Raw genomic sequence first — 22909 nt, forward strand, 5'->3', positions numbered from 1 at the left:
AAACTCCAGTGTGCAAAACTGCTGACATTGTGCATTCTCGGCGGAGGAGAACAGATCTAACCAAGGTTCTCCCCACTACTGAAAACTGAACCTTGCGCCACCACCAGGTGGAGATGCCAATTGTGATCAGCCTGGCATCTTTGTCTGAGCTTGTCTGCTCTGCTGTTCAGAGAGCCTGCTAAATGATGAACCACCAGGGATATGCCAGCCATTTCCAGAGGCGCAGGGCCTCTTGACAAAGGGTGCATGACCCCATACCTCCCTGTTTGTTGTAGTACCACACTGCAGTGGTGTTGTCCATAAATACCTGCAATAACCTTCCCTTGATGTAGGGTAGAACTGCTTTCAATGCCAGTCGGATCACACAGAGCTCCAGCATATTGATGTGAAGCACGGATTTTGTCAGAGACTAAAGTCCTCTGTTCTCCATCACTTCCAGATGACGTCCATTCCAGAAGTGATGCATCCGTCACCACTGTAAGATCTGGTTGAGGAAGGGAAATGGATCTGTGCCTCTCACACAATCTTATTTTTTTAGCCACAACTGCAGATCCTGCGCGGTTTCATCTGAGATCTGGACAGTATCGGAGAGATTCCCCTGGTCTTGCGCCCACTGGAACTTAAGGTCCCACTGCAGAGCCCGCATATGCCATGTGGCATGTGTCACCAGCAGGATGCTGAAGGCCATGAGGCCCAGCAGCTTCAGAGCCAGTCTCACCAAAACCTTGTGTTATACCTGCCTCTTTTGGCAGGTTTCCAATGTCTTTTTGCTTTCCGGCCTCCTGGTTTTAATGGTAAATTGGATTTCGTTTTGCTGGTTTGATGCCCCAGTGCATTTTCTGACTGCTGCTCAGTGTTAAAGTGTAAGCGCTCCTACTGTGAATTGTGTTTATGTATGGGTGTTTCCATCTTTGGCTTATTTGAGTTACTACTAAGTCCCTAGTATGGTGCACTATGTATGCCCAAGGCCTTTAAATCAAATGCTACTTGTGGGCCTGTAGCACTGTTTACGCCACCCACGCAAGAAGCCCTTCAAAGTTGTCTCAGACGTGCCACTGCAGTGTCAGCATGCAGTTTTTATTACCATGTCGACCTGGCCTAAACCTTCCCTTTTCTTACATGTAAGGCACCCCTCAGGTAGGCCGAACGTATCCCTCTGGCAGGGTGCAGTGTAATTGAAAGGTAGGACATGACATGGTGCGTGTGACACATCCTGATAGTGAAATACTGTGTATTTAGCTTTTTCACTATTGCAAGGCTATCTGTCTCATAGGCCAACATTGGAAGCATAACATCTTACAAGCATAACTTTCCATTGGGACAAGATGGAGAATTTGAGTTTTGGCTATCTAAACTCAGAATTTAACAACACATCTTTTAGTAAAGATGGTTTTTAAATTGTGTGTTTGAAAATGCCACTTTTAGAAAGTGGGCATTTTCTTGCTTAGCCATCCAATGTGCCTCTGCTGGGTTGTGTATTGACTGGTTTTGTATTGACTGGTTTTGGAGTGACAGGAACTGGGGATGTGCATTCACTGCACACAGCCAATGGGGGGGTTTGAGGTGTGTCCTCCCTTTCCTGGGTGACTCAGAGGTGAGCTGAACAGACCTGGGCTGCATTTATAGCAGTGGGAGAGTTTTACTTGCACCTGAATATGCCCAGTCTCACGTGCACAACGCTGTCTCCACCTCCTGCCACGAAGCTGGACCAGAGAGGACAGTACTGGTTTGGGCTGAGCTGAGATACTTTTTGCCACTAGACAACAAGGGACAATGTGGTATAAATATTGGGCCCCGGAATCCAAAACTTTAGAACTCTTTTGGATTCAGGAACCTGCCAAGAGGAAGAGCTGGAGAAGCTGTGAGGAGTAACTACAACTTTGCTGTGTGCTTTGCTGGGTTGGTCTGCAGTGGATGCTTCCGTTTTGGGCAGAGAAAAGACTAGACTGAACTTTCTGCTACTTCTTTGCTTGAGTTTCTCCAAGGGCTTTAGGTGGAACTTGTACCCTGTTTAAGAAGTCTCAGGAACAGCAAAGACTTCAAGTGTATCTGCTACCAGCACTGGGAACTGTGTGTTTTGTGCTGCAACAGGAGAAAAAACAACACAATGCCATCAACAACGCTGTTGCCGGCTCCCTATCCTGAAGGCACCGCCGCACTTTGCACCGCAACCCTGGTCTCACCGACGCTGCAGCAAGAAGCCACAGAGTTCCTGCTTGCTCCGAGCCCTAAGGGCACCGTACTTCGCACCACCTGCCTTCACACCGCCGCCCTGGTATCCCAGAGGCCGCCGCACCCCGCCGTCATAGATGCCGATGCTTGTACCGTGGTTTGAGGGCACCGCTCGTAAGTTACACAACAGACCGCAATGTACCACACCTCAGCCTTGGCCTACCGATGCCACCTACTCCGGTTCAGCAACGACTTCTGAAAGCGACTCAGCAACGACGACGACACGGCTTGCATCGTGACCTGCGAGCACCGCACCAGTTTGCACTACAGCCTTGGTCTCACCGACGGCGCTGGACGACTGTCACCGAGCTGCTGCCTGCACCGCGACCTGAGGACACTTTGCACCACAGCCCCGACGCCCGCCGACGCTTCAGACTTTAACTGCACGGAGTTCGATGTGCAACACGTATGACTTCAAGGGCCCGACTACTCAGTCACTGTTCTCCGGAACCGATGCCTGCCGGCGCCGTGCCCTCTTTGGAGATCACTGCAAGGTCTCCGACACCCTGCATTTCTGAAGGTACTGTTTTGTAGGTCTTCCCGACACCGTAGCTGGCCCGCAATAAGTCAGACCTGTTTAGATTTGTTTTTCATGACACCGTGATAGCCCCAGGAGGAGCTATCTAGGTCAAGGAACTGTTTTTAAAGTCTATTTTTGCTTATTGATGTTTCTAAGAACTGAATAGTGAAATGTTATCATGTTTGGTCTTTTTTTGCGCAGATAAAATATTGGATATTTTACTAAAACTGGTGTGGTGTCCTTTTGTAGTCTTTTTCACTGTATTACTGTTGGTTATGTGCAAATGCTTTACACACTGCCTCTGAGATAAGCCTGACTGCTCATGCCAAGCTCCCAAGGGGGTGATCCGGGGTCATTTTAGAAGTGTGTCCCCTTTTTCCTTACTAGGAAGAAGGGTCCCTACTTGGACAGGGTAACAGCCTGCCAACTAGAGACTCCCATTTCTAACACCCAGAATAGAGGCTGAAACGTCTGTATCGAAGCTCGAATATCCTGGACTCGCCGCCGGGGAGGATAAGCCAGATCTGCACAGTGTCCAGAAGAGCTCCGATGAAAGGGAGCGTAAGAGAGGGAGTCAGGTCTGACTTTGGCACGTTGATAGTGAACCTCAGTGAGTTAAGATGGTTTGCCATAGTCTGGCAGTGGGAGGCTGCAGCCTCAGGCGAGCCCGCTTTCAGCAGCTAGTCGTCGAGATAGGGGAGGACTGTCACCCTTGATCTCCGCATATGAGCTGCAACCTCCGCCATCACCTTGGTGAGCACCCGAGAGGCTCTGGTAAGGCCAAAGGGGAGCGCGGTGAACTGAAAATGCTCGTAGTCTACAGTAAACCGCAGATCATACCGGTGGGCAGGCATGACAGGAATATGAAAATAGGTGTTCTGCAAGTCGAACACTACCATCCAGTCTCCTGGGTCCAGGGTATACAAAACCTGAGCCAACGTGAGCATTCTTGTGGAAGAGATTGAGAGATCGCATATCTAGAATAAGACAAAGGCCTTTGTCGTTTTTGGGAACCAGAAAGTAGCGGGAATAGCAACCACAGCCTACTTCTGGCACTGGAACCCTCTCTATAGCTCCCTTGGACAATTGAGCTGTGAAGTCCTCGTGGAGTGGTGACAGATGATCCTCCGTCAGCCGGTCATGAGATGGTGGCATGGGGATAGGGGTGGTTTCGAAGGGGAGGGAGTAGCTCTGCAAAACCCACCTGTCTGTAAGGGACTGCCAGTGAGGCAGGTTATGGTGAATCCTGCTGCCAACTGGATGCCCATGGTGCTTAAGGGGCAGACTAGGAGGGTTGGAAATTGTTGCAGTTGGGAGGGGTGGTGGACTGACCAGACCGCTGACCACCTGACCCACGAGGTTTGTGGATGCTGTGCCCTCATCTACGCAGAGGTTGGGGAGCATGCATGGCACAGTGGCTGGGTGGGAACTGGCACAGCGGGAAACCCGTTCCTTAGCTGCGAAAGGCGGCTTGGGGGAGGCAGGGGCTACAGTGTGGCCTAATGACCTGGTGGTAGCCTGAGGGGCATTAAAGTGCTCGAATGCCGAATCTGCCTGATCTCCAAAGAGACGGGTGCCATTGAAGGGCATATTCATAAGAGAAACTTGGACATCCCCCGAAACGCTAGTCTGCCTCAGCCAGGAGAGACGCCTAAGGGCCACTGTCATGGAAATCCCTCTGCCTATTGAATAGGTTGTGTCAAGTCCGCTTCAAATTGTGAACTTTACTGCATCTCTCCCATCGCCGACAGCTCGAGAGAGGACGGCGAGGACCGCCTCCAGGACCTGTGGCCACACTTCCACAACCGTATCCCAGAGCATGTGGGAATAATGGCCCAAACGGCATACAGTGTTCACAGACCACAAAGCCAGGCTGGCGGAAGAGAACATCTTTTTAATGAGTTCGCCTCTTGGATTCCCTATCCAGAGGAGCAGTAGAGAAAGCACCTTCGGAGGTTAAGGCTTGGACCACCAAGCTCGGACCGGTGCCAAGAGAGGTCGAGATGGTACGATCTGCACTGGTCTGGATCCAGCAATGGATCCTTGGGGGCACACTGGAGCCAGGGCCGGAGAAGCCGGCACAGAACTAGATGGGGGACGCCTCAGATCCCATGGTGTCCAAAGGCGAGTCAGAGGGGTCGGGCCACCAATAAGAGTTGCATGGCCTCATAGAACTTCAGTTGGGCAGGAGTTGCTCCGGCTCCCGGAAAGTCAGGGAAGCACGGAGTCGGTCCAGGCGCACGTTATAAGGAGCAAGGCCCAACATGCTGATGCTCCCTCATCGTGTTACTCGAGTATCCGGAGGACTATGATTGGGACGATTCAGACTTTGGGCACCGCAACCGGCCCTGGGACCTTCACCTCGACCGTGCCCTCGACTTGCACAGAGTTGTAGGCCAGACTGCCATGAGCTTTAGGGACCGCTCACTCAAAGTCTTCGGGTGCATGGTCTGGCAATTGGTGCACAACTTCGGGCCGTGGTCACGCTCCAAACACCACAGACAGAGGAGGTGCGGGTCTGTCACCTACATCAGGCAGTGACAGGCTCTGCAGGGCTTGAATCCAGTCTTGCACAATTACATCCTAAACACAACAGGAGGAAATCCCTCAAAAACTGTTGACAAAACATCAAATAAATCTAGCAAAAACTGACTGAGCTGTAGCTCTTTTCGGAGATCCGCACTGGCTGGTGCAGAAAGAAAACAACTGACATCAGCACGTCTGGGTGGTGCCTATATAGGTGCCGCAACGTCACTTTTGGCGCAGAAGGTGCTGATGACTGACAGAGCCAAACGACGTCACCTACCAGTGCTAATAAAAAATCTTCTGGATCTAGTCTGCTGCCTGGGGACATTCAAAGGTAAGAATCTGCAGCTAGAAGTCTCCATTACTTCCATTATCTCCTATATTGATTTCCAGTTTACCAGATACTTTATCAATTATATTTCTGGAACTCTTGAAAGAATAAAACAATTTTAGATGGAAATCTGAAGTTAAGTTACAGAGTTCAAAATATTCTATTTTATTATGAATTTTACTGAGTTCTAGCACCAAGCCAAAGAGTGTTTCGCAACTTTCAAAGTCATATGTCGCTTTTTCTGGGCAAACAATACGACTTATCAAATTTTGGAAATATTCTTTCAGTTCAATAACTTCAGCGTAAATATTTCAACACCTGAAAGTTCGGCAGGGTTAACCATCTCTTCAAAGGGATATTTTGGGATATGTGTAAATTTATGTAAGTGGCATGAAAACTCCACAGGAATCTGGAAAGGCAGTTATAAAGCAATCTGCTCTATGCTACTCTCTGTAAATGGCTCAAAGAGAACATGGTAACTGCCGAAAAACTGTGGTGGGCAACATGTCACAGGACTTTACACATACTGGGTCTCAGCAGCTAGCAGGACCCTCCTTGGGAAACCAGACAGTGCTAAAATGTATTTTAAGCTGGAAGTCTTAATATTGCAATGTTTTCAAGGGTTGGTCATGGCTTATATACTCTAATAAGTCACATAATATCTCCCAACTTCATTCCTTTCCTCCAAGAAATTCCTCCTTTAAAATGAAACTCAAACATATAACATACTTTCAGCTCAGCAACTCAGGCTGATCCCAGTAGACATCATAACATTGTTTCTCATATGCCTAATGGAAAAGGCTAAAAAACCATCTTAAACAAGCATTAAAAATGCAATAGGTCTCGCAGTGACATTATTTAGAGCTATTGATAGTGTAAATGACATTGTTTTTTGTGTGTTGTTTTTATTTTGTAAAACATAATGAAATTGAATTGTAATTTTAAATAAAAGTAAAAAGATAGTACTAAATGGCCTAATGTGATATATACAGACTTATTGTGTCTAGCTGAAACTATATGTGTTTGGTAGAGGGCAACATATATTGTATATGTTTGAGAGTAAGATGTGTTGTACTGATGGAGTATTTAGAATAGAATGAAGGGGAAGATATGCAGATAAAAGGTAAGGGAATTAGGGTAGTATTGTAAATGGCTAGGCCTTTTATTTTGGGTTTGGTTTTATATAGATAAATAAAAGGCATATACATTTGCAATGCCAATAGCTCAAACTTGCCTAACTGCGAGACCTATTGCATTGCAAATGCTTGTTTAACATAGAGGGTAAGCAAGCACCAAACTGCGTGACGCGCCAGTTATAGGAACACATGGAGAAAAATAATGCCTTTCAGCAGGAAATGGTATAGTCCAAGGGCTTTGTAAGAAATACTAATTACTACTCCTACTCCACCACCTACTACTCCTACTACCCCACCACCTACTACTCCTCCTCCACCACCTACTACTACTACTCCTCCACCTACTACTACTATTCCACCTACTACTCCTACTCCACCACCTACCATTCCTACTCCACCACCTACTACTCTTACTACACCACCTACTACTACTACTACTACTGCTACTCCTCCACCACCTACTACTCCTCCACCACCTACTACTCCTCCACCACCTACTACTCCACCACCACCTACTACTCCTACTACTACTACTCCTACTCCACCCCCTGCTACTCCTACTACACCACATACTACTCCTACTACACCATATACTACCACTATTCCTACTACTACTACTCCTTCTCCTCCTAATCCACCACCTACTATTCCTACTCCACCTACAACTCCTACTACACCACTACTCCTACTACTCCTACTACACCACTACTCCTACTACACGTACTACACCACCTACTACTCCTACTGCATCACCTACTACTACTATTCCACCACCTACTACTACTATTCTATCACCTACTACTCCTTATACTACTGCACCACCTACTACTCCTACTCCACTACCTACTACTCCTACTACTTCACCACCACCACCTACTACTTCACCGCCACCTACTACTCCTACTACTTCTCCTACTTCTCCTACTCCACCTAGTACTACTCCACCTACTACTCCACCTACTACTACTCCTCCTACTCCACCACCTACTACTACTCCTACTCCACCACCTACTACTCCTACTCCACCACCTACTACTACTCCACCTCCACCAGCTACTACTCCACCTCCACCAGCTACTACTCCACCTCCACCACCTATTCCTACTCCACCACCTACTCCTACTCCACCACCTACTCCTACTCCACCACCTACTCCTACTACTACTCCTCCTACTCCACCACCTACTACTCCTACTCCACCACCCACTCCTACTCCACCACCTACTCCTACTCCACCATCTACTACTCCTAGTCCACCACCTGCTACTACTCCACCACCTACTACTCATACTCCACCACCTACTATTACTACTCCTACTACTCCACCATCTACTCCTACTACTCCACCACCTACTACTCCTACTCCACCACCCACTACTCTTTCTACTCCACCACCTACTACTCGTACTCCACCACCTACTACTACTTCACCTACTACTCATACTCCACCTACTGCTACTACTACTACTCCAGCACCTACTAATACTACTCCAGCACCTACTACTACTACTACTACTACTCCAGCACCTACACCTACTACTCCAGCACCTACTACTACTCCAGCACCTACTGCTACTCCAGCACCTATTACTGCTACTCCTACTTCTACTCCACCACCTTCTATTACTACTACTACTCCACCACCTACTACTACTACTACTACTCATACTCCACAACCTACTACTCCTCTACCTCCTACTACTCCTATACCTACTACTCCTACTCCACCACCTCCTACTCCACCACCTACTACTACTACACCACCTACTCCGCCACCTACTACTACTCCTACTACTACTCATACTCCACCACCTACTACTCCACCACCTACTACTACACCATCTACTACTACTCCTACTCCCACTACTCCTACACCACCTACTACTCCTACTCCACCACCTACTACTACTCCTACTCCACCTACAACTTCACCACCTACTACTACTCCACAACCTACTACTCCACCACCTACTACTGCTCCTAGTACTCATACTCCACCACCTACTACTCCTACTCCACCACCTACTACTACTCCTACTCCACCACCTACTACTCCTACTCCACCACCTACTACTACTCCTACTCCACCACCTACTGCTACTACTCCACCACTTACTCACCTACTACTACTTCTACTACTCCCACTCCACCTACTACTCCTACTCCACCACCTACTACTACTCCTACTCCACCACCTACTACTACTACTACTCCACCACCTACTACTACTACTACACCACCTACTACTCCTACATCACCACCTATTACTCCTAGTCCAACACCTACTGCTACTCCTACTTCACCACCTACTACTACTACTACTCGTACTCCACCACCTACTACTCCCACTCCACCACCTACTACTCCCACTCCACCTACTCCATTCCCTACTCCTCCTACTACTCCCACTCCACCTACTCCATTCCCTACTCCTCCTACTACTCCCACTCCACCTACTCCTACTCCACCTACTCCTACTCCACCACCTACTACTACTCCTACTTCACCTCCTACTACTACACCGTATACTCCTACTCCACCACCTACTACCACTCCACCACCTACTATTATTACTCCTACTCCACCACCTACTACTCCTACTCCACCACCTACTCCACCACCTACTACTCCACCACCTACTCCTACCCCTCCTACTCCTATTCCTCTTCCTTACTCCTACCCCTCCTACTCCTATTCCTCGTCCTTACTCCTACTACTCCTACCACACCACCTACTACTCCACCACCTACTACTACTCCCCCACCACCTACTACTCCTCCAACTACTACTCCCACTCCAAAACCTACTACTACTCCCACTATTCAGATTCCACCACCTACTACTCCTACTACTACTCCTACTCCACCACCTACTACTGGTGGTGGTGGGTAGGGTGCTGGTGGGTATAGTGGCAGTGAGTAGGGTGGCGGTGGATAGGGGTGGAGGGTGGCGGTGGGTAAGGGTGGTGGTAGGAATGGTGGTGGGTTTGGTGGTGGTGGTGGTAGGTAGGGTGGAGGTGGTGGCCAGGGTGGTGGTGGTGGTGGGTAGGGTGGTGATGGTGGGTATGGTGGTGGGTGTGGTGGTACTGAGCAGCCCTGCCTGCTGTTCACAAACTCCCCGTGCCTGAATGTGCCCTTGTGTAACGTAACTGGAGCTCATGTAAAGCGCTCCAATACCTTCAGGTAGAGTTTGCACAATAGAAATCTGCATAAAATAAGCATTTGCAATGCAATAGGTCTCGCTTTTATTTAGAGTTAGAGCTATTGACATTGTAGTAACTGTAGAGACGTGTATCCTACGAGGCACATGTCAGATCGGAATAAGACAGCTCACTCGGTTACTGCACCTGTAGAAGAGACCTGTGCGTGTAGTTCCCAGTAAGCTGACTCGGTTGGTTAATGCACCTGCGACAGCGGGGGCTCAATGGGTAAAACGCATGATGCAATAGCGTGCCCATGCACCTCCTGCAGAGAGCTCTATGCCACATGCTCAAGGCCTAAAGATAGTTTGTGGTGTTAACACACCTGTTGCTCTGATCTCTCACACTCTGCGTCTGTTTGAACTCAGCAGGTCACTTGAGTGCTAGTGAGATAGTTCAGCGGTTTATGTCCATGGTGCTGAGATCTCTTTCTAACCTGCAGAATAATGTGTTCACGTCCTTGAAGGCCAGAGTGGTGGGTTCAAGCGCCTCCTGTAGAAATCTGCGCCTAGCTCGTTCTGTATAGTATGTGGTGTTACCGTGCCCGCTGATGTAGCCTTTCTCTTTCTCTGTATATAAAATATACCGATCACTTGTTTGAGAAGTAGTAAGATAGCTCAACGGATTATGCGCCTGCTGTAGAGATATTCATATAACCCGCTGGGTAATCTCCAGACATAAATAAAGGTGCTAATCAGGTTAATGCGCCTCCAGCTTCCCCGGGCATCGTGTGCTGGGTGGTGTGCAGTCTGCACTGGTGTCCGTGCCTGCCAGCACGCCACTCTCCCCCTTCCCTGAGTGCACTGGGATTGTACGTGTGTCTAAGAATCGGATTTTTTGACTCCAGGAAGTTAAAAAAATAGTAACATTTTACTGAAAAGTCGAGAAATACCACAGTGCAGTTTTCACCTTGGTTCAGCCTCACAAACACAAAGGCACACCTACCCAAAACTCCACTTGCCCGAAACACTATAGAAATGTGCTGGTTCGCTGTTCTTTGAAGAAAACAGCTATACCATTTGTTCCCACCTTTGATCCAGATGTCCCTGGAACTTTGCACTGGTACACAGACAGGCAGTGCTGCGTGACCAGGACGGGATCCTGAGGGGTTGATTCACAAGACCCCGCGAGATACATCTCCTGGCTGTACACTAACAGGTATCTGCAATCCGCGAGTATCTTGTTTCGGGTACTTATAACTCACGTTCGCTCGTCGTGCCTTAAGTGTCATAGTAGATATATTTAACTCTGCGCCACGTTCAATGTTTTGGCTAATGACACATTTGGGATCGGACCTTCCTAGTGGCACAGGGTCAAGCTTCCTAATGCACACAGCAGCGCTTCGCTTTTAACAATCCCACTTGCTCAAACAGGAAAAGGACATTTATTTTCACATCGTTATGAAACCACGCCGTTATCGACAAGCTGTTTTATTAGCTTTGGCAGCCATTTGCAGCAAGTTCGTAGGTCTTTCAGTGAATGAGTGTTCATTTTTTAGGGGGTCCGTTCACGAAAAATGAATAGAATCCAGGGTCTTGTCTTTGGAATGGCATAAGAAAGTATTCACTTCTTTTAGAGTTACTCTGGGTTGGTTACAAAACAAGTCCCCTGGGGCGAGGGGCGCGCTTGTGTGTTAAATGTGTTGTACTTAGCTTCCTCTAGATGTTAACTCAATGTATATGACACTTTAATGCAGATTGTTTCTATACTCTTAATATTATTTTTCAAATTTCTGGACTGATAGGTTCTCACAATATATGTTTCTAACTACTTAATCTTTGATACTTATTTTAGCATTGGCAAATATGAATGCCTACGTGGTCATAAATCAAATTATGACACGTCTCTCTCTTTTCCGTAGCCGCACGCACTAGAAACCAGGCATATGTATTAGATACACTGAAGACCTCGGTCTTACTCCCTTTGATTCATGCACGTAACGTCCGCGCAAATAACCATCATAAATCCAACATGCTGGTTTCGCAAATAATCTATTGGTCATTAATGAATCTATAAATATGTGCTATACTGCAAATTCACTGAACGAGGACCACTGCGTAAAATGACCGTGACATAGGTTACTAAGCACATTACCGTGGATCGATCTGTTACCTATTGAATAATGTACCACTACAAAATGGCTGCCCATTTGTTCATTAATTCTCAAGACTTGTTAGCCTCTCAGTCCTCTGTCGATCTCCAAACGACAGCAGTATAAACTTGTCTGAACCGATGGTCACACTTCTTTCATCCACTGCTGAAGCCACTACAGCGTGAGGACGGACTCTGACTCATTTTTCCAGGTATTTATTCTATGAGAGCCAGGACGCCCGCACATTTCGCTGCTTATTAAACTATATAGATCGATTTCTATACATTAAATACTAAATCGGATGGTGGACTCTTATACTTTTAGAGCAAACTACCTGACCGACAAACATTGGCAAGAAGACGCCATTATACCTTCTAATGTGTAAGGTATGTATTGACCCGTTTAGTTTAACTATACACCAACGCATCTGAACTTAATGTCAATCACGGTAGACGTTTTACGGGTTCAATCTAATGTCTGTTCTTTTTCTGTACCACAATTAGGGAACCTTTTAAAACTATCGAGGATCCCCTTTCTTCTTTTTAAATCTGTGGCTTCTGGAAGTGACTGACTGGACAGGTATTTAGTGATTATTAAGCTATTACTCACCTTTGCCTCAAAATTCTGACAGCCTCAGTCAGCTGAATTTTTTGTCATAACGAATATATAGTCGAACTCGATATCACGAAATCAGTTTTATACATATTGGTACCAATAATCTATCCACTGGTACCGACCAATTAGTTAGTTTGCCAGCTACATAAACATTACAGAGTGCTCAGATATAAAGGCTGGTTTTAGGCCGTAGAATATATGGGCGAAAGATCAGATTAACGGTAAACCTTAAGTCTAAAGTTTGAAATTATATATGCGAATGTTGGATATCATTAGCCTTACCACAACCTTTATCGCCTTTATATCATCCGCAAATACAGGCTTCCTTACGGCAATTCTTAGCCTTCGCGGTGCAAATCATCCTACCTGCCCAGGACACCTGCTGGCTCCCATAAGGTAAAAAGCAAGGAATCAGTGATTTGAACAAAAACCCAATTTAATATAAGGATATGTAATGTAACCAAAACCTACTCTGTTTGATCATTCTAACACAGGGTACGTCACCGCAAACCGCTAATTACTCAACCGGCAGCAGCGCTAGACAATCGAGTCTCTGATCCATGCGCTTATATGAACAAGGTATAAAAATATGTTACAAATAAGGGGTAATTTTTTCACCCAGCCCTCACTCTACTTGTGGATTATTTTTAAACAACCTGAGAAAAGTATCCCTGTTCTAGTTTGTTAATCGCTGCAGGATAATATTTCAACCAAGCATAGAACGTTAACACTTGGTGTCAGTCCAAGAGATTCCCTGTGTGAAAACATACTTCTTTATGTCAATACAAATGACGACAGATGTGATACGTATGATATTGTGATGATATTGAATTTTTACTGACTAGCATATGCAGTGCACGAGATTGAAGCATTCTTTAAACACGATGATTTTTTGTTCTATTTTATTTACAGAATGTATCCTTCAAATGTCAGTCACAGTGTAAACAATAGCTGAAATTTGAAAGCTCATAAATTGTATTGAAAACTTTGTATTCCACAACTGCTATGACTGTGTTTCCATTAACAGTGACTAGGATATGCATTACACAAGAGTGAAGCATTCCTTAAACACGATGATTTTACTTGTGGAATGTATCCTTTGAATGACATTTATGGTGTAAATATTAGCTGAAATTTGAAAGCTCATAAAATGGATTGAATCTGTTATCTCACAACTGCTATGATTGTGTCTCCATTAATAGGTATTTTCAAATATAATTTTCATTTTTAATAATTGAGAGCTTTTTGGGTGTTATATATATGATGTAGATTATCTCTTCAATGGGTAGAGACAGTATTTTAATTATGAATCTGTTATCGTTTCTAGGGTACTCAAGATATGAAATCCATGTCCTGAGGATGGTCTCTCACACGAAAAAATAGAGACCGAAACGTCGACTGTGGCTTTATCTACCATTGAATGTTTAATTAATTCTGTGATAGGTAGAAAAGCTTGAGCAATTGATGTAAGGGCTGTGTAGACTGATGTATTTTCCCTTCTGCGTCATTGCTGTTCATCTTGTACCCAACATTTTAACTTGATTTGATAAAAGATTAAAAAAAACTTTTAAATATACACCCGTCTTTCAATCCCTTTTTGCTCTCTCCTTTTTCTGATCACTAACAAGTGACAGTCTTGAATATACATCAATCTCTGTTGTTGCATAACCAGCACTAGTGGGCTCAAATCACTAAGCCCACACAATTTAATTCCTTAAGTGATTCCAAAATTCTTGTTTTACTAAAATCCCTTGAAGGTATCTTTACCCTATCATACTTTTTGCCCAAACCCTCAAGGGTATACGGGGTTGCCCACTATTAACTCTCAGCCTGTAATAGCGGCGCAAGCAGCAAACCTTTACCTGAGGGGCGGGGAAGGAGGCAGCTCCAGCTCGAGCCGCAGAAAGTGGCCGTCTCGAACAATATGCATGGCGGGCTGCTGCATATGAAAGTGTAATTTTCAAGAAAGAAATGGTTTGGGGAGCCCGCTATAGGAAAAGTGTGTGGCCGTGATTTTTCTAAATGAAATGCTGCATGCCAGAGAGCCGCACGTAACTAAAATAGAATCCAGGGTCTTGTCTTTCATTAGAGCACTTTTCAAAGAACCAAACATCATGCAAGTTTTTTCGGCACATGAGAATTAGATGATTTGTAAATTAGGCCTGTAACCAATGTCGTGAAAGAACCAGCACCGCCTCTCCCCTACCTCCTCTACCGCCCAGGAACTCACAGGAATGACGGCACAAACAAAACAAAAAAAAAAAACAACAAAAAAAAACAGGGCGGAAACAGGATACTGAATCCTGCCCCTCCAGGACTCCCTGAGCTGCCTCATGGTTGCCAAGGCGATATTTCTAAAAATATTGTCGTGCTACCGTAAGGCAGGTCATGGAGTCCTCGAGAGGCAGGATCCAGAGCAGACACATCTGCTAAACAGGAGCTTTTTCCAATGGCAGGCCTCCGTTTCCAGAGGCCTGCCAATGGAAAAAAGGGGGGTGGCTTCACGCCATACTGAAATCCCCTGCTCACAATATCTCTTTGCCTGCAGCAGGGCATGCCCTGCAATGCAGGCTTCGACCTAAAAACATGGGTCTCCCCCTACTGTTAAGTACAATAGTCTAGACTCTGGAGGGTAATGCCATCAGATAAACTTCAACAAGTGGCCTTAACCAGCTGTGGTGGTCACTGCCTTATACTTCTGTTTTTCCAAATGAGGACTTTCAAAGGCATTCATTTAAGGTTGAAGGATGCTGGAAACCTAAATATCGAGTGGCGTCTGTACCACAATCAATAATAAACATTCAATGTGAGGGCTGCCTTCCTTATCTCAGGACTAAGTGTATGAAATCTGCATTTGTTATTTTATTGAAATGCAACTACCGGAAGAAAAATGATTAATAACAAAGCCAAGAAAACAAGTCATTAGTCAACACAATAAAAAATTTGCTGAAAGAAAAGAACACAATACGGCACACAAAGCTGTATGATCCCTTGCACACAAAAAACAATACAGGGATATAGCTTCGCTTTGACCAATCCTGAAGACAGTCACAAACACATGTAAAGAGCAATGCTTTCAAAAGGCACTGTCATAACGACTCAATGCAGGACCTTCATTCGAATAAAATTGAAAAAGCAAAAAAGTGAAGAATTTTCTGAAATTTTCAGGAATGTACAAATGAACAATGGGCAACTCGCCACCCTGCAAATATAGAACAATTTCTTTGCTGGTAATACTGGTTTCAGAAGCCACAAATAGAATTTTTTTTTGTTACATCAAAGAAGGATTAATGGTCCTGTGGGTATGCAGGAAAAAAGAAACCTTAACAAAATAAGAACATTTACCTTGATCACTTTTCTCCCAGGGAGGGGCTCAGTGCATGTGAGCTTCACTATGACTCCAGTGACAAACTGTGGCCCCATCGGGCTTACCATTTCTTTGTCAGCAGCTACTATGAAAATGGGAAGGAAAAAACAGATTATATATACAAATAAGCGAAAAAAGTGATTATCACTACTTCACATTAAGTGATAAACTAGCATTATACCATCATTTTTCTTTTAAGTAATAAAGAGTTTGGTAAATATGTATGTGTTTAACATTGTATTTACAATGCCGTAGTAAACAACTTTGATGTATATAATGCTTACAAATGCCAAAAAAACATTAATATAATTTCATGCGAGTAGTCATCAATACCAGAAATGTAAGCAATGTAAATAATAATCGCAGTACCATGAGATGGAACAGCAGAGCTAAAAACCTTCATAATTCAGTACAAAATTCGGGACTGCATCATGTTGCATGGCAGAAAAAGGAAAAAAGTAATCTTTCCCCACTTTGTCATCAAACACCAACCCCAGTTCTTGAATTTCTTTCTTCTCCCATCCCCAAAATTGTGGAAGGTGATAGAATAGCATATGCTATTTGAGGGGAGACTCACGATACCGCAATCACTATGAAGAACATTTTTCTTTTCTTTTCTTACTTTCCTTCAGAACTTGCGGATAATCAGATTTTAAAATCTTAATTCTGGGATGGAAAACAGTATAGGCCAAACGAGGCTTTAAGCAGACTGATTTCTGTAAAGAACTGGAATAATGGACAGTGGGAAGATATGTCACAATCTCGTTGTACATTGCGACTAAGTTTCCACTATGCCCAAATAATCTGATACACCGAGATGAAGTGGTTTCTAAACAATTTGCTTAAGCTGTGCAGTAGTGTATTCTTCAACAAACGTGCACATGGTGTGTGCAAATCAGCTGTGCAAACAATATATGTAAGATATAAACTAAATATGTCAACCACTAGAAAAAACTGACCAAATGCTTTTCAAAAGCCACTGGGTAAAAATATTTAAAAATCAATACACAATTGAGCCCATTCTGATTTACAGGGGAACCCATTCTGATTTACCTGCCGTGCGTTGCTGGAAGGACCTGCCTCACTGATAAAAGCCTGCTGTTGCCATCAATTATGGGGACACCACTGCTGACCTGCGCAAGGCACCTGGGGACGCCATTGCCTGCCCGCATAGGAACTACCTTTACCAGCATCCCGTGCGGCGCGCATACCGGCATGCGTACCGCTCCGTTGAGCGCCAGGAGGTGCTCAAAAGGGGGCCAAGACTCCCGCAGCGCAGGCGTGCCCGGGCTGTGCCCGGTCCAAGGGCGGGCCCGTCCTTACCTGTCAAGGGCCGGGCCCACTCGCTTGGTTCCCACTTGTAACAACCTATGGTGAGACCTCTTTGTGGTCTGGACTCTTGATTGGTTGTCTTGTTGAGTGGGTTGCCTGCAGAGGTGTGTTGTAGACTATCTAGTGGAGTTAGTCTTATATTTTAGGGAACTTGGTATTGTATTAGTGTTTGGGCTTTCATCTTCAGCAGGTGTAGGGAGGTATACGCATGTGCATTATGGGGAGAAAGAAGACTCAAGTATGCCAAGAGGGGGTGAGGGTTGCCACTAGGGCTAATTTTACAACTATGGATGACTTCTTGATAAGAGCTGCTTCTGTCATCGATAGGGAAATTAAATTAGTAAATAGGCGTTTGTCTAGATCGCCCTCCAAAGGCGTACTGTCTCTTAGGGGGGGGGGTTGGGGGGGGATCATTACTTCATCAAGGGAAACCGCCATTGATTCCCTGAGTACCCTATCATCCCCTGGGTTGAGCGAAAACTCCCAGATAATTGAAGTCCCATCGCATACCCAGGGTACTCCCTGTCTGGCAGTCCGTAGAGTACTTTCTCCCTCTGAAATTATTGCAAATAAGGAGAGCGGTGCATCAGCCCCCCCGTTGGGGTCTGAGGGGTTTGATGGCACCTTGAACCCAGTGCCTCGGGAAGTACCTGGTAATGTGGGCCCTTTAGGAAATATTAAGAGGGCCCTCAGGTCTAGCGGGAGTTCTAAAAGGAAGTCTAAGCCAATAGACAGGCAGGCAAAAAAAAAATCAAATTAAATGCACCCGGTCCTCAAATACAAGGTAGGTGCTCATTTAATGGATAATACAGTCAATCAGGATATGTTGGAGGCCTTTAAATCCACAATGAGCTGTATGTTGAATGAGTCCTATTGTAGACAAATTGAATCGCATCGAGAAGATCTAGGTAGAACAAATTAAGCATTTAGATTCCTCAAATATCCCCAATTCAGTGCCTTCAAATTTAAATATAGTCACTAGGACGCCATGCCCTCCACCTGCAGAAGCAGCAGTCTGCCACCCTCCCAATAGTACTTAACACTGTAGCACCAATATGGTTGCAAATAACTTAGGTAGGTTAGCGGACTGTGTAAGTGCTCGATCAGATACTATTGGGGATCGACCAACTACTGGGCAGGGACAGGGCTCTTCAGTGGACAGGTAGAGCCTTGGCTGAGCACCAGGGACCCCCCATTTCTGCCAATCAGAACTTAGCAGTTGTCGATCTTCTACCACAATCTACGCCCCTGGTAGTGATTCTGACAAATGTCCCGCCACTCCCCCATGGATCACAGGAAATTTTTACAAAACTTAGAAACAACGTAACCCATTGGCTATCAAGTAATACCTCCATGGGACCAATGGTGGAATGTAACATCATTATGGCGCGTCGAGTGGGGTGGATAGAGAGCTCGAGGAAACACGAAGGGGGTGACTATCATTGTGAATTTTAATAGCAGTTACCTTGTGGATAGAATTCTTCGGGACGTTTACCTTAATTCCACTCATAGAGACTATGGTATAAAGGCTTTCCGACTGGGTTACTTCTATAAGATCGACCCCAGAAGTCGGTTGAATTCAAATTTGCTTTTTAATGGACCGGCTCAAAGATCTACTGTGGCGTTGGGGGCGGGTCCTTCTTTACAACTTGGAGGTGTAGGGCGACCTGATGGGCACCAGTCGGTCCCCCGGCTGGAGCTCTCAAATAGATTCTCAGCCCTCTCTAGGCTGGAAGAGTGTCACTGACAATATTTGAGGCCCGAGGCAGCAGGAGAATTATCCCAAAGGCAGGAGGACCTTTGCCCAACCACCCAAGATACTGTGTCTGGTGGTATGGAGGAGTGAGGGAGGTATAGCCCCCGGCAGCAGGCATCACTATTGGTGGGAGCCCCCGTAAAGCAGCCTAACCTGGAAACATATAATGTTCGGTAGTGAAATATTGCAGGCTTAGCAGGGAAAATCCAGGACCCTGTGTGGTAGCAGTTTATCAAGCAGTTTTCTGTGGTTAGTCTACAGGAGACATGGCTGGTTGACTGCAACCTATTGTTGGAGGGTTATAAAGCCTTTTTTGTCCCTGCATTACCATCAGTGGACGGTAGAGCTAGTGGTGGCTTGGTCATATTCATAGCACTGGCAGTGACCTGCAAGATCCAGCAACTCCCTTTTTTCAAAAAAGATATCCTAGCAATCATCCTGAAAAGAGGAAAGAATAGCCTGGGAATCATTAATTTCTATATCATCACAGCTTTACAGGGAGAGTGTAAAATTGCCCAGTTAAGCACCCTTCTAAGGAAGATGTGTGGTTCTTTTACAAACAGCCTTATGGTAATGGGAGACTAACATCCACCCTTGTGATGACCCTGCAACCACCTGTTTGAAAGAGCTGGTGTGTGAAAGGATGCGGGGCTTTCATTTTGAGCACTCTGCACAGGGCGATGCCCTTAGCAGTTTGCTTAACCTTTTTGACTTGCTTCCCTTAATGGCATTTTTTGCTCCGCTTAGCAAACAGTGTGTACCCTCGTTTAAAGGTTGGTATAAGGGCTCTTTTATTGACCATATTTTGATTTCAGCTGGTTTACAGAGAAACTTACAAAGGTTTGCAATTCTAGATAGTGCATTTAGTGATCATAATCCCATCTGTGCACTTCTGGTGGGGCGGGGGGGCTGTTGTTGAGTCAAGACAGAGTTCCGGTGACGGGTAGGATGAGATCTACAGATGGAAGGCGTAGAATAAAGTGGTCACAGGTCGCCCCGGATTTATTTTACAGTGAGGTGAAGGCTAAATGCGCAGTCGAGATTGCATCTTGTGTGTCTCCCGACACCTGTCCTGGGGGAGTCCTGAACACTTTTGATGGTATTACCTCCAAGGTAGGGATTTTGTTAAGTGCCCCTTCCCACAGACCATCGCCCTCTGAACCTACATGGTGGCAAGAACTACTAGAGCCTAGCACTCTAGCAAGTAGTTCTAGAATTTGGAGCATTATTAATCACCCCCTATTCGAGAAGTTAAGTACAGAGAAATGGGCACAAATATAACCGAGGATGAATGGGTGGCACATTTTACAACTATTTTTAAGGGTGTGATGGTACCTGAACAACCCCGAGCTAGGGTAATATGTATGTCCCGATAATATTTGAACAGAAGGAGGTGGAGTTGGGCAACATCGGGCTATCTGGTAATAAAGCCCCAGGCCCGGATGGAATCCCTCCAAACCTTTTTAAATTTAATCCTCCTTTTTGGTCACCGGTCCTGGCAGCCGTGATCAACGAGGCGGCCAGGGTCGGTTTTCCGGAGTCCTGGAGCATTTCAACAATTGTAATGGTTTCAAGAAAGGGGACCGTAATAGCACTGTGTGCTACAGACCAATCTCCCTCCTTGATTCTGTGGTCAAGGTCGCTGGTGGGGTAATCTTGAAAAGATTAGCCTCCTGGGCGGAGGAGCATGCGATAATCGCAGACATTCAATATGGGTTCTGCTCAGGGCATTCCACTTTAACCCAAAGCCTTAATTTATACTTGATCCTGGGGAAGTATACAATCGCCAGTCAGGGTACGCTCTACATGGCCTTCATTGATTTATCTTCTGCTTTTGACTGTGTCAATCAGGGGAAATTGTGGCAATCCATGAGAGCCATGGGGGTGGAGGATAACTTCCTCGAGGATCTGCATAGGGTTACTAAGGCTAACATCAGATATGCTGAGGATCTCCGTGTCTCTAGGGACTTTAACGCCGAGAAGAGTGTTCGGCAGGGATGCATTTTGGCCCTGTTTTTATTTAATCTATATATAAATGACCTACACAAAATGCTGGTAAAAACAGGGGCTGGCTTTCCCTATGTGGGTCGACGGGGTTTGCCCGTCCTGCTTTATGTGGACGATGCTGTTCTCATTGCTAGAACAGCAAAGGGCTTGCAGACCCTCCTTGACACCTTTTGGAGCTTTATGGAGGATCGCGACCTAGCAATTAATAACTCTAAATCTTACATCATGCAGGTCGGGATCCGTCCGAAGGAGTACCCATTTAAAGTGGGCAATGAAAATGTGCCCCCGACAACGCCATTTTCTTTTTTGGGTGTCTTGCTGGACGATAAACTGAATTGGGGACCTCTTATCCAGCGGACTAAGGGGGGAGGTTACAAGGGCCAATACAGCAATCTTCAACTTTGCCACCAAAATGGGTAAGCGCCCATAGGCGGCAATGTTGAAGTTATACCAGTCAAAAAGTGTCGCCATTGCGAGCTATGGGAGTGAACTATGGGGCTATGTTACAACTGATGCCCTACAGGTGGTGGAGAACTATTTTTTAAAACGCTTCCTTGGAGTGCCAAGGGGTACATCCAACCTGGTGGTCCACGAAGAAGTGGGGCTACCTTCTATCAGTGACAATCTAGCTATGTACCCCCTTTTGCTCTGGCTGAATTGCTGGTTGAATGATGATCTAGCCCTTAACCATCAGATTCAAAGGGATATTCTAAGTCCGGATTTCAAGCTACGAATTCCGTGGTTAAAATATATTAAGGGCTGTTTTGAAGAGTTGGGGCGACCTGATTTATTTTTAAAACCTGATCTTATTACCATGGAGGATGTGGATTATGTCAAGAAGACTTTTATGACAATTAAAAAGCTGGATAGTGATCACATTGAACTGGGGAAACAAAGTGTTCGTAAATATGTGATGCTCAAAACCATTCCCTCTATGGAACCGTATCTTTTGTGGCCTCCGTCTACACATGAGCGTTTTTTATTGGTCAGGTTTTGTGCGGATTATTTTCATTTGCTTTTAGCTGTCCCAAAGGGGAGCTGCAGGGCACAGGTGCTAGCACCCTGTGGCTGCGACGGAGTGTCTCCACAGGATCTGCTGCACTTCATGTTTTTTTGTAATTTTTACATTGCTCCTCGTAGATACTTTTTAATACCACTTTTAAAGAAGCTGAATTTTATTCAGGTCCACCCTGCCCTATTTTACCTACAATTGTTGAAACCAGATTGTATAACATTTGTAGTAGGCTTTTTAAAGTCTGTCTTGTGATCCAGAATCTGTATGGAGAACCGATAGTCACTTTACGGCATGGTATCTCTATTTCCTGCTTTTGTATTTTTTTATAATGTTTGATTGTGCCCTGTTTATCCTCCATAATCCAGCGTCAGATGTAGATATTCTAATCCTACTGTATTCTATTGGATCAATTATTACTTTTTGATGATATGAATTGCATTTTGTGCCCTGTTTATCTTCCATAATCATGTGTCAGATGTAGATATTCTAACCCTACTGTATTCTATTGGATCAATTATTACTTTTAATGATATGAATTGTATTTTAAAAATTGTTTTATGATGCTGTGCAACTTTTAAGGCTTTATTCATGAAGCCGAATAAAGTATTTTGACTTGACAAACATCGAATGGGTGTAAAAATTGTGCACAATTATTCAATGGAAAAATTCAGAATAATATGAGCAAGTCATACCGCAGTCTTATTCATTAAAGCTAACTCAGTTTTTGAGCTATATTCAAAACCGTAATATTTTGCCCGGTTGATCTAAGTTGAGGTTGATC

At 45.2% G+C, this 22909-nt stretch overlaps 1 protein-coding gene across 2 annotated transcripts in view; it reads right to left on the bottom strand.

Moving 5' to 3' along the window:
* Positions 1 to 22909, bottom strand: part of LOC147666375 (la-related protein 7-like) — a 203588-nt gene that overhangs the window by 97238 nt on the left and 83441 nt on the right. The window contains exon 10 of one of the 2 annotated variants that reach the window (XM_086949097.1): positions 15997 to 16100. In XM_086949097.1, coding sequence (XP_086805223.1) covers positions 15997 to 16100 — 104 coding nt within the window. Of the gene's footprint in view, positions 1 to 15996; positions 16104 to 22909 lie in introns of both variants that reach the window. The other variant, XM_086949096.1, reaches the window with a different exon arrangement.

Source organism: Lissotriton vulgaris, unplaced genomic scaffold (assembly GCF_964263255.1).
Source record: "Lissotriton vulgaris unplaced genomic scaffold, aLisVul1.2 SCAFFOLD_871, whole genome shotgun sequence".
In the NCBI taxonomy this organism is placed as follows: Eukaryota; Metazoa; Chordata; class Amphibia; order Caudata; family Salamandridae; genus Lissotriton; species Lissotriton vulgaris.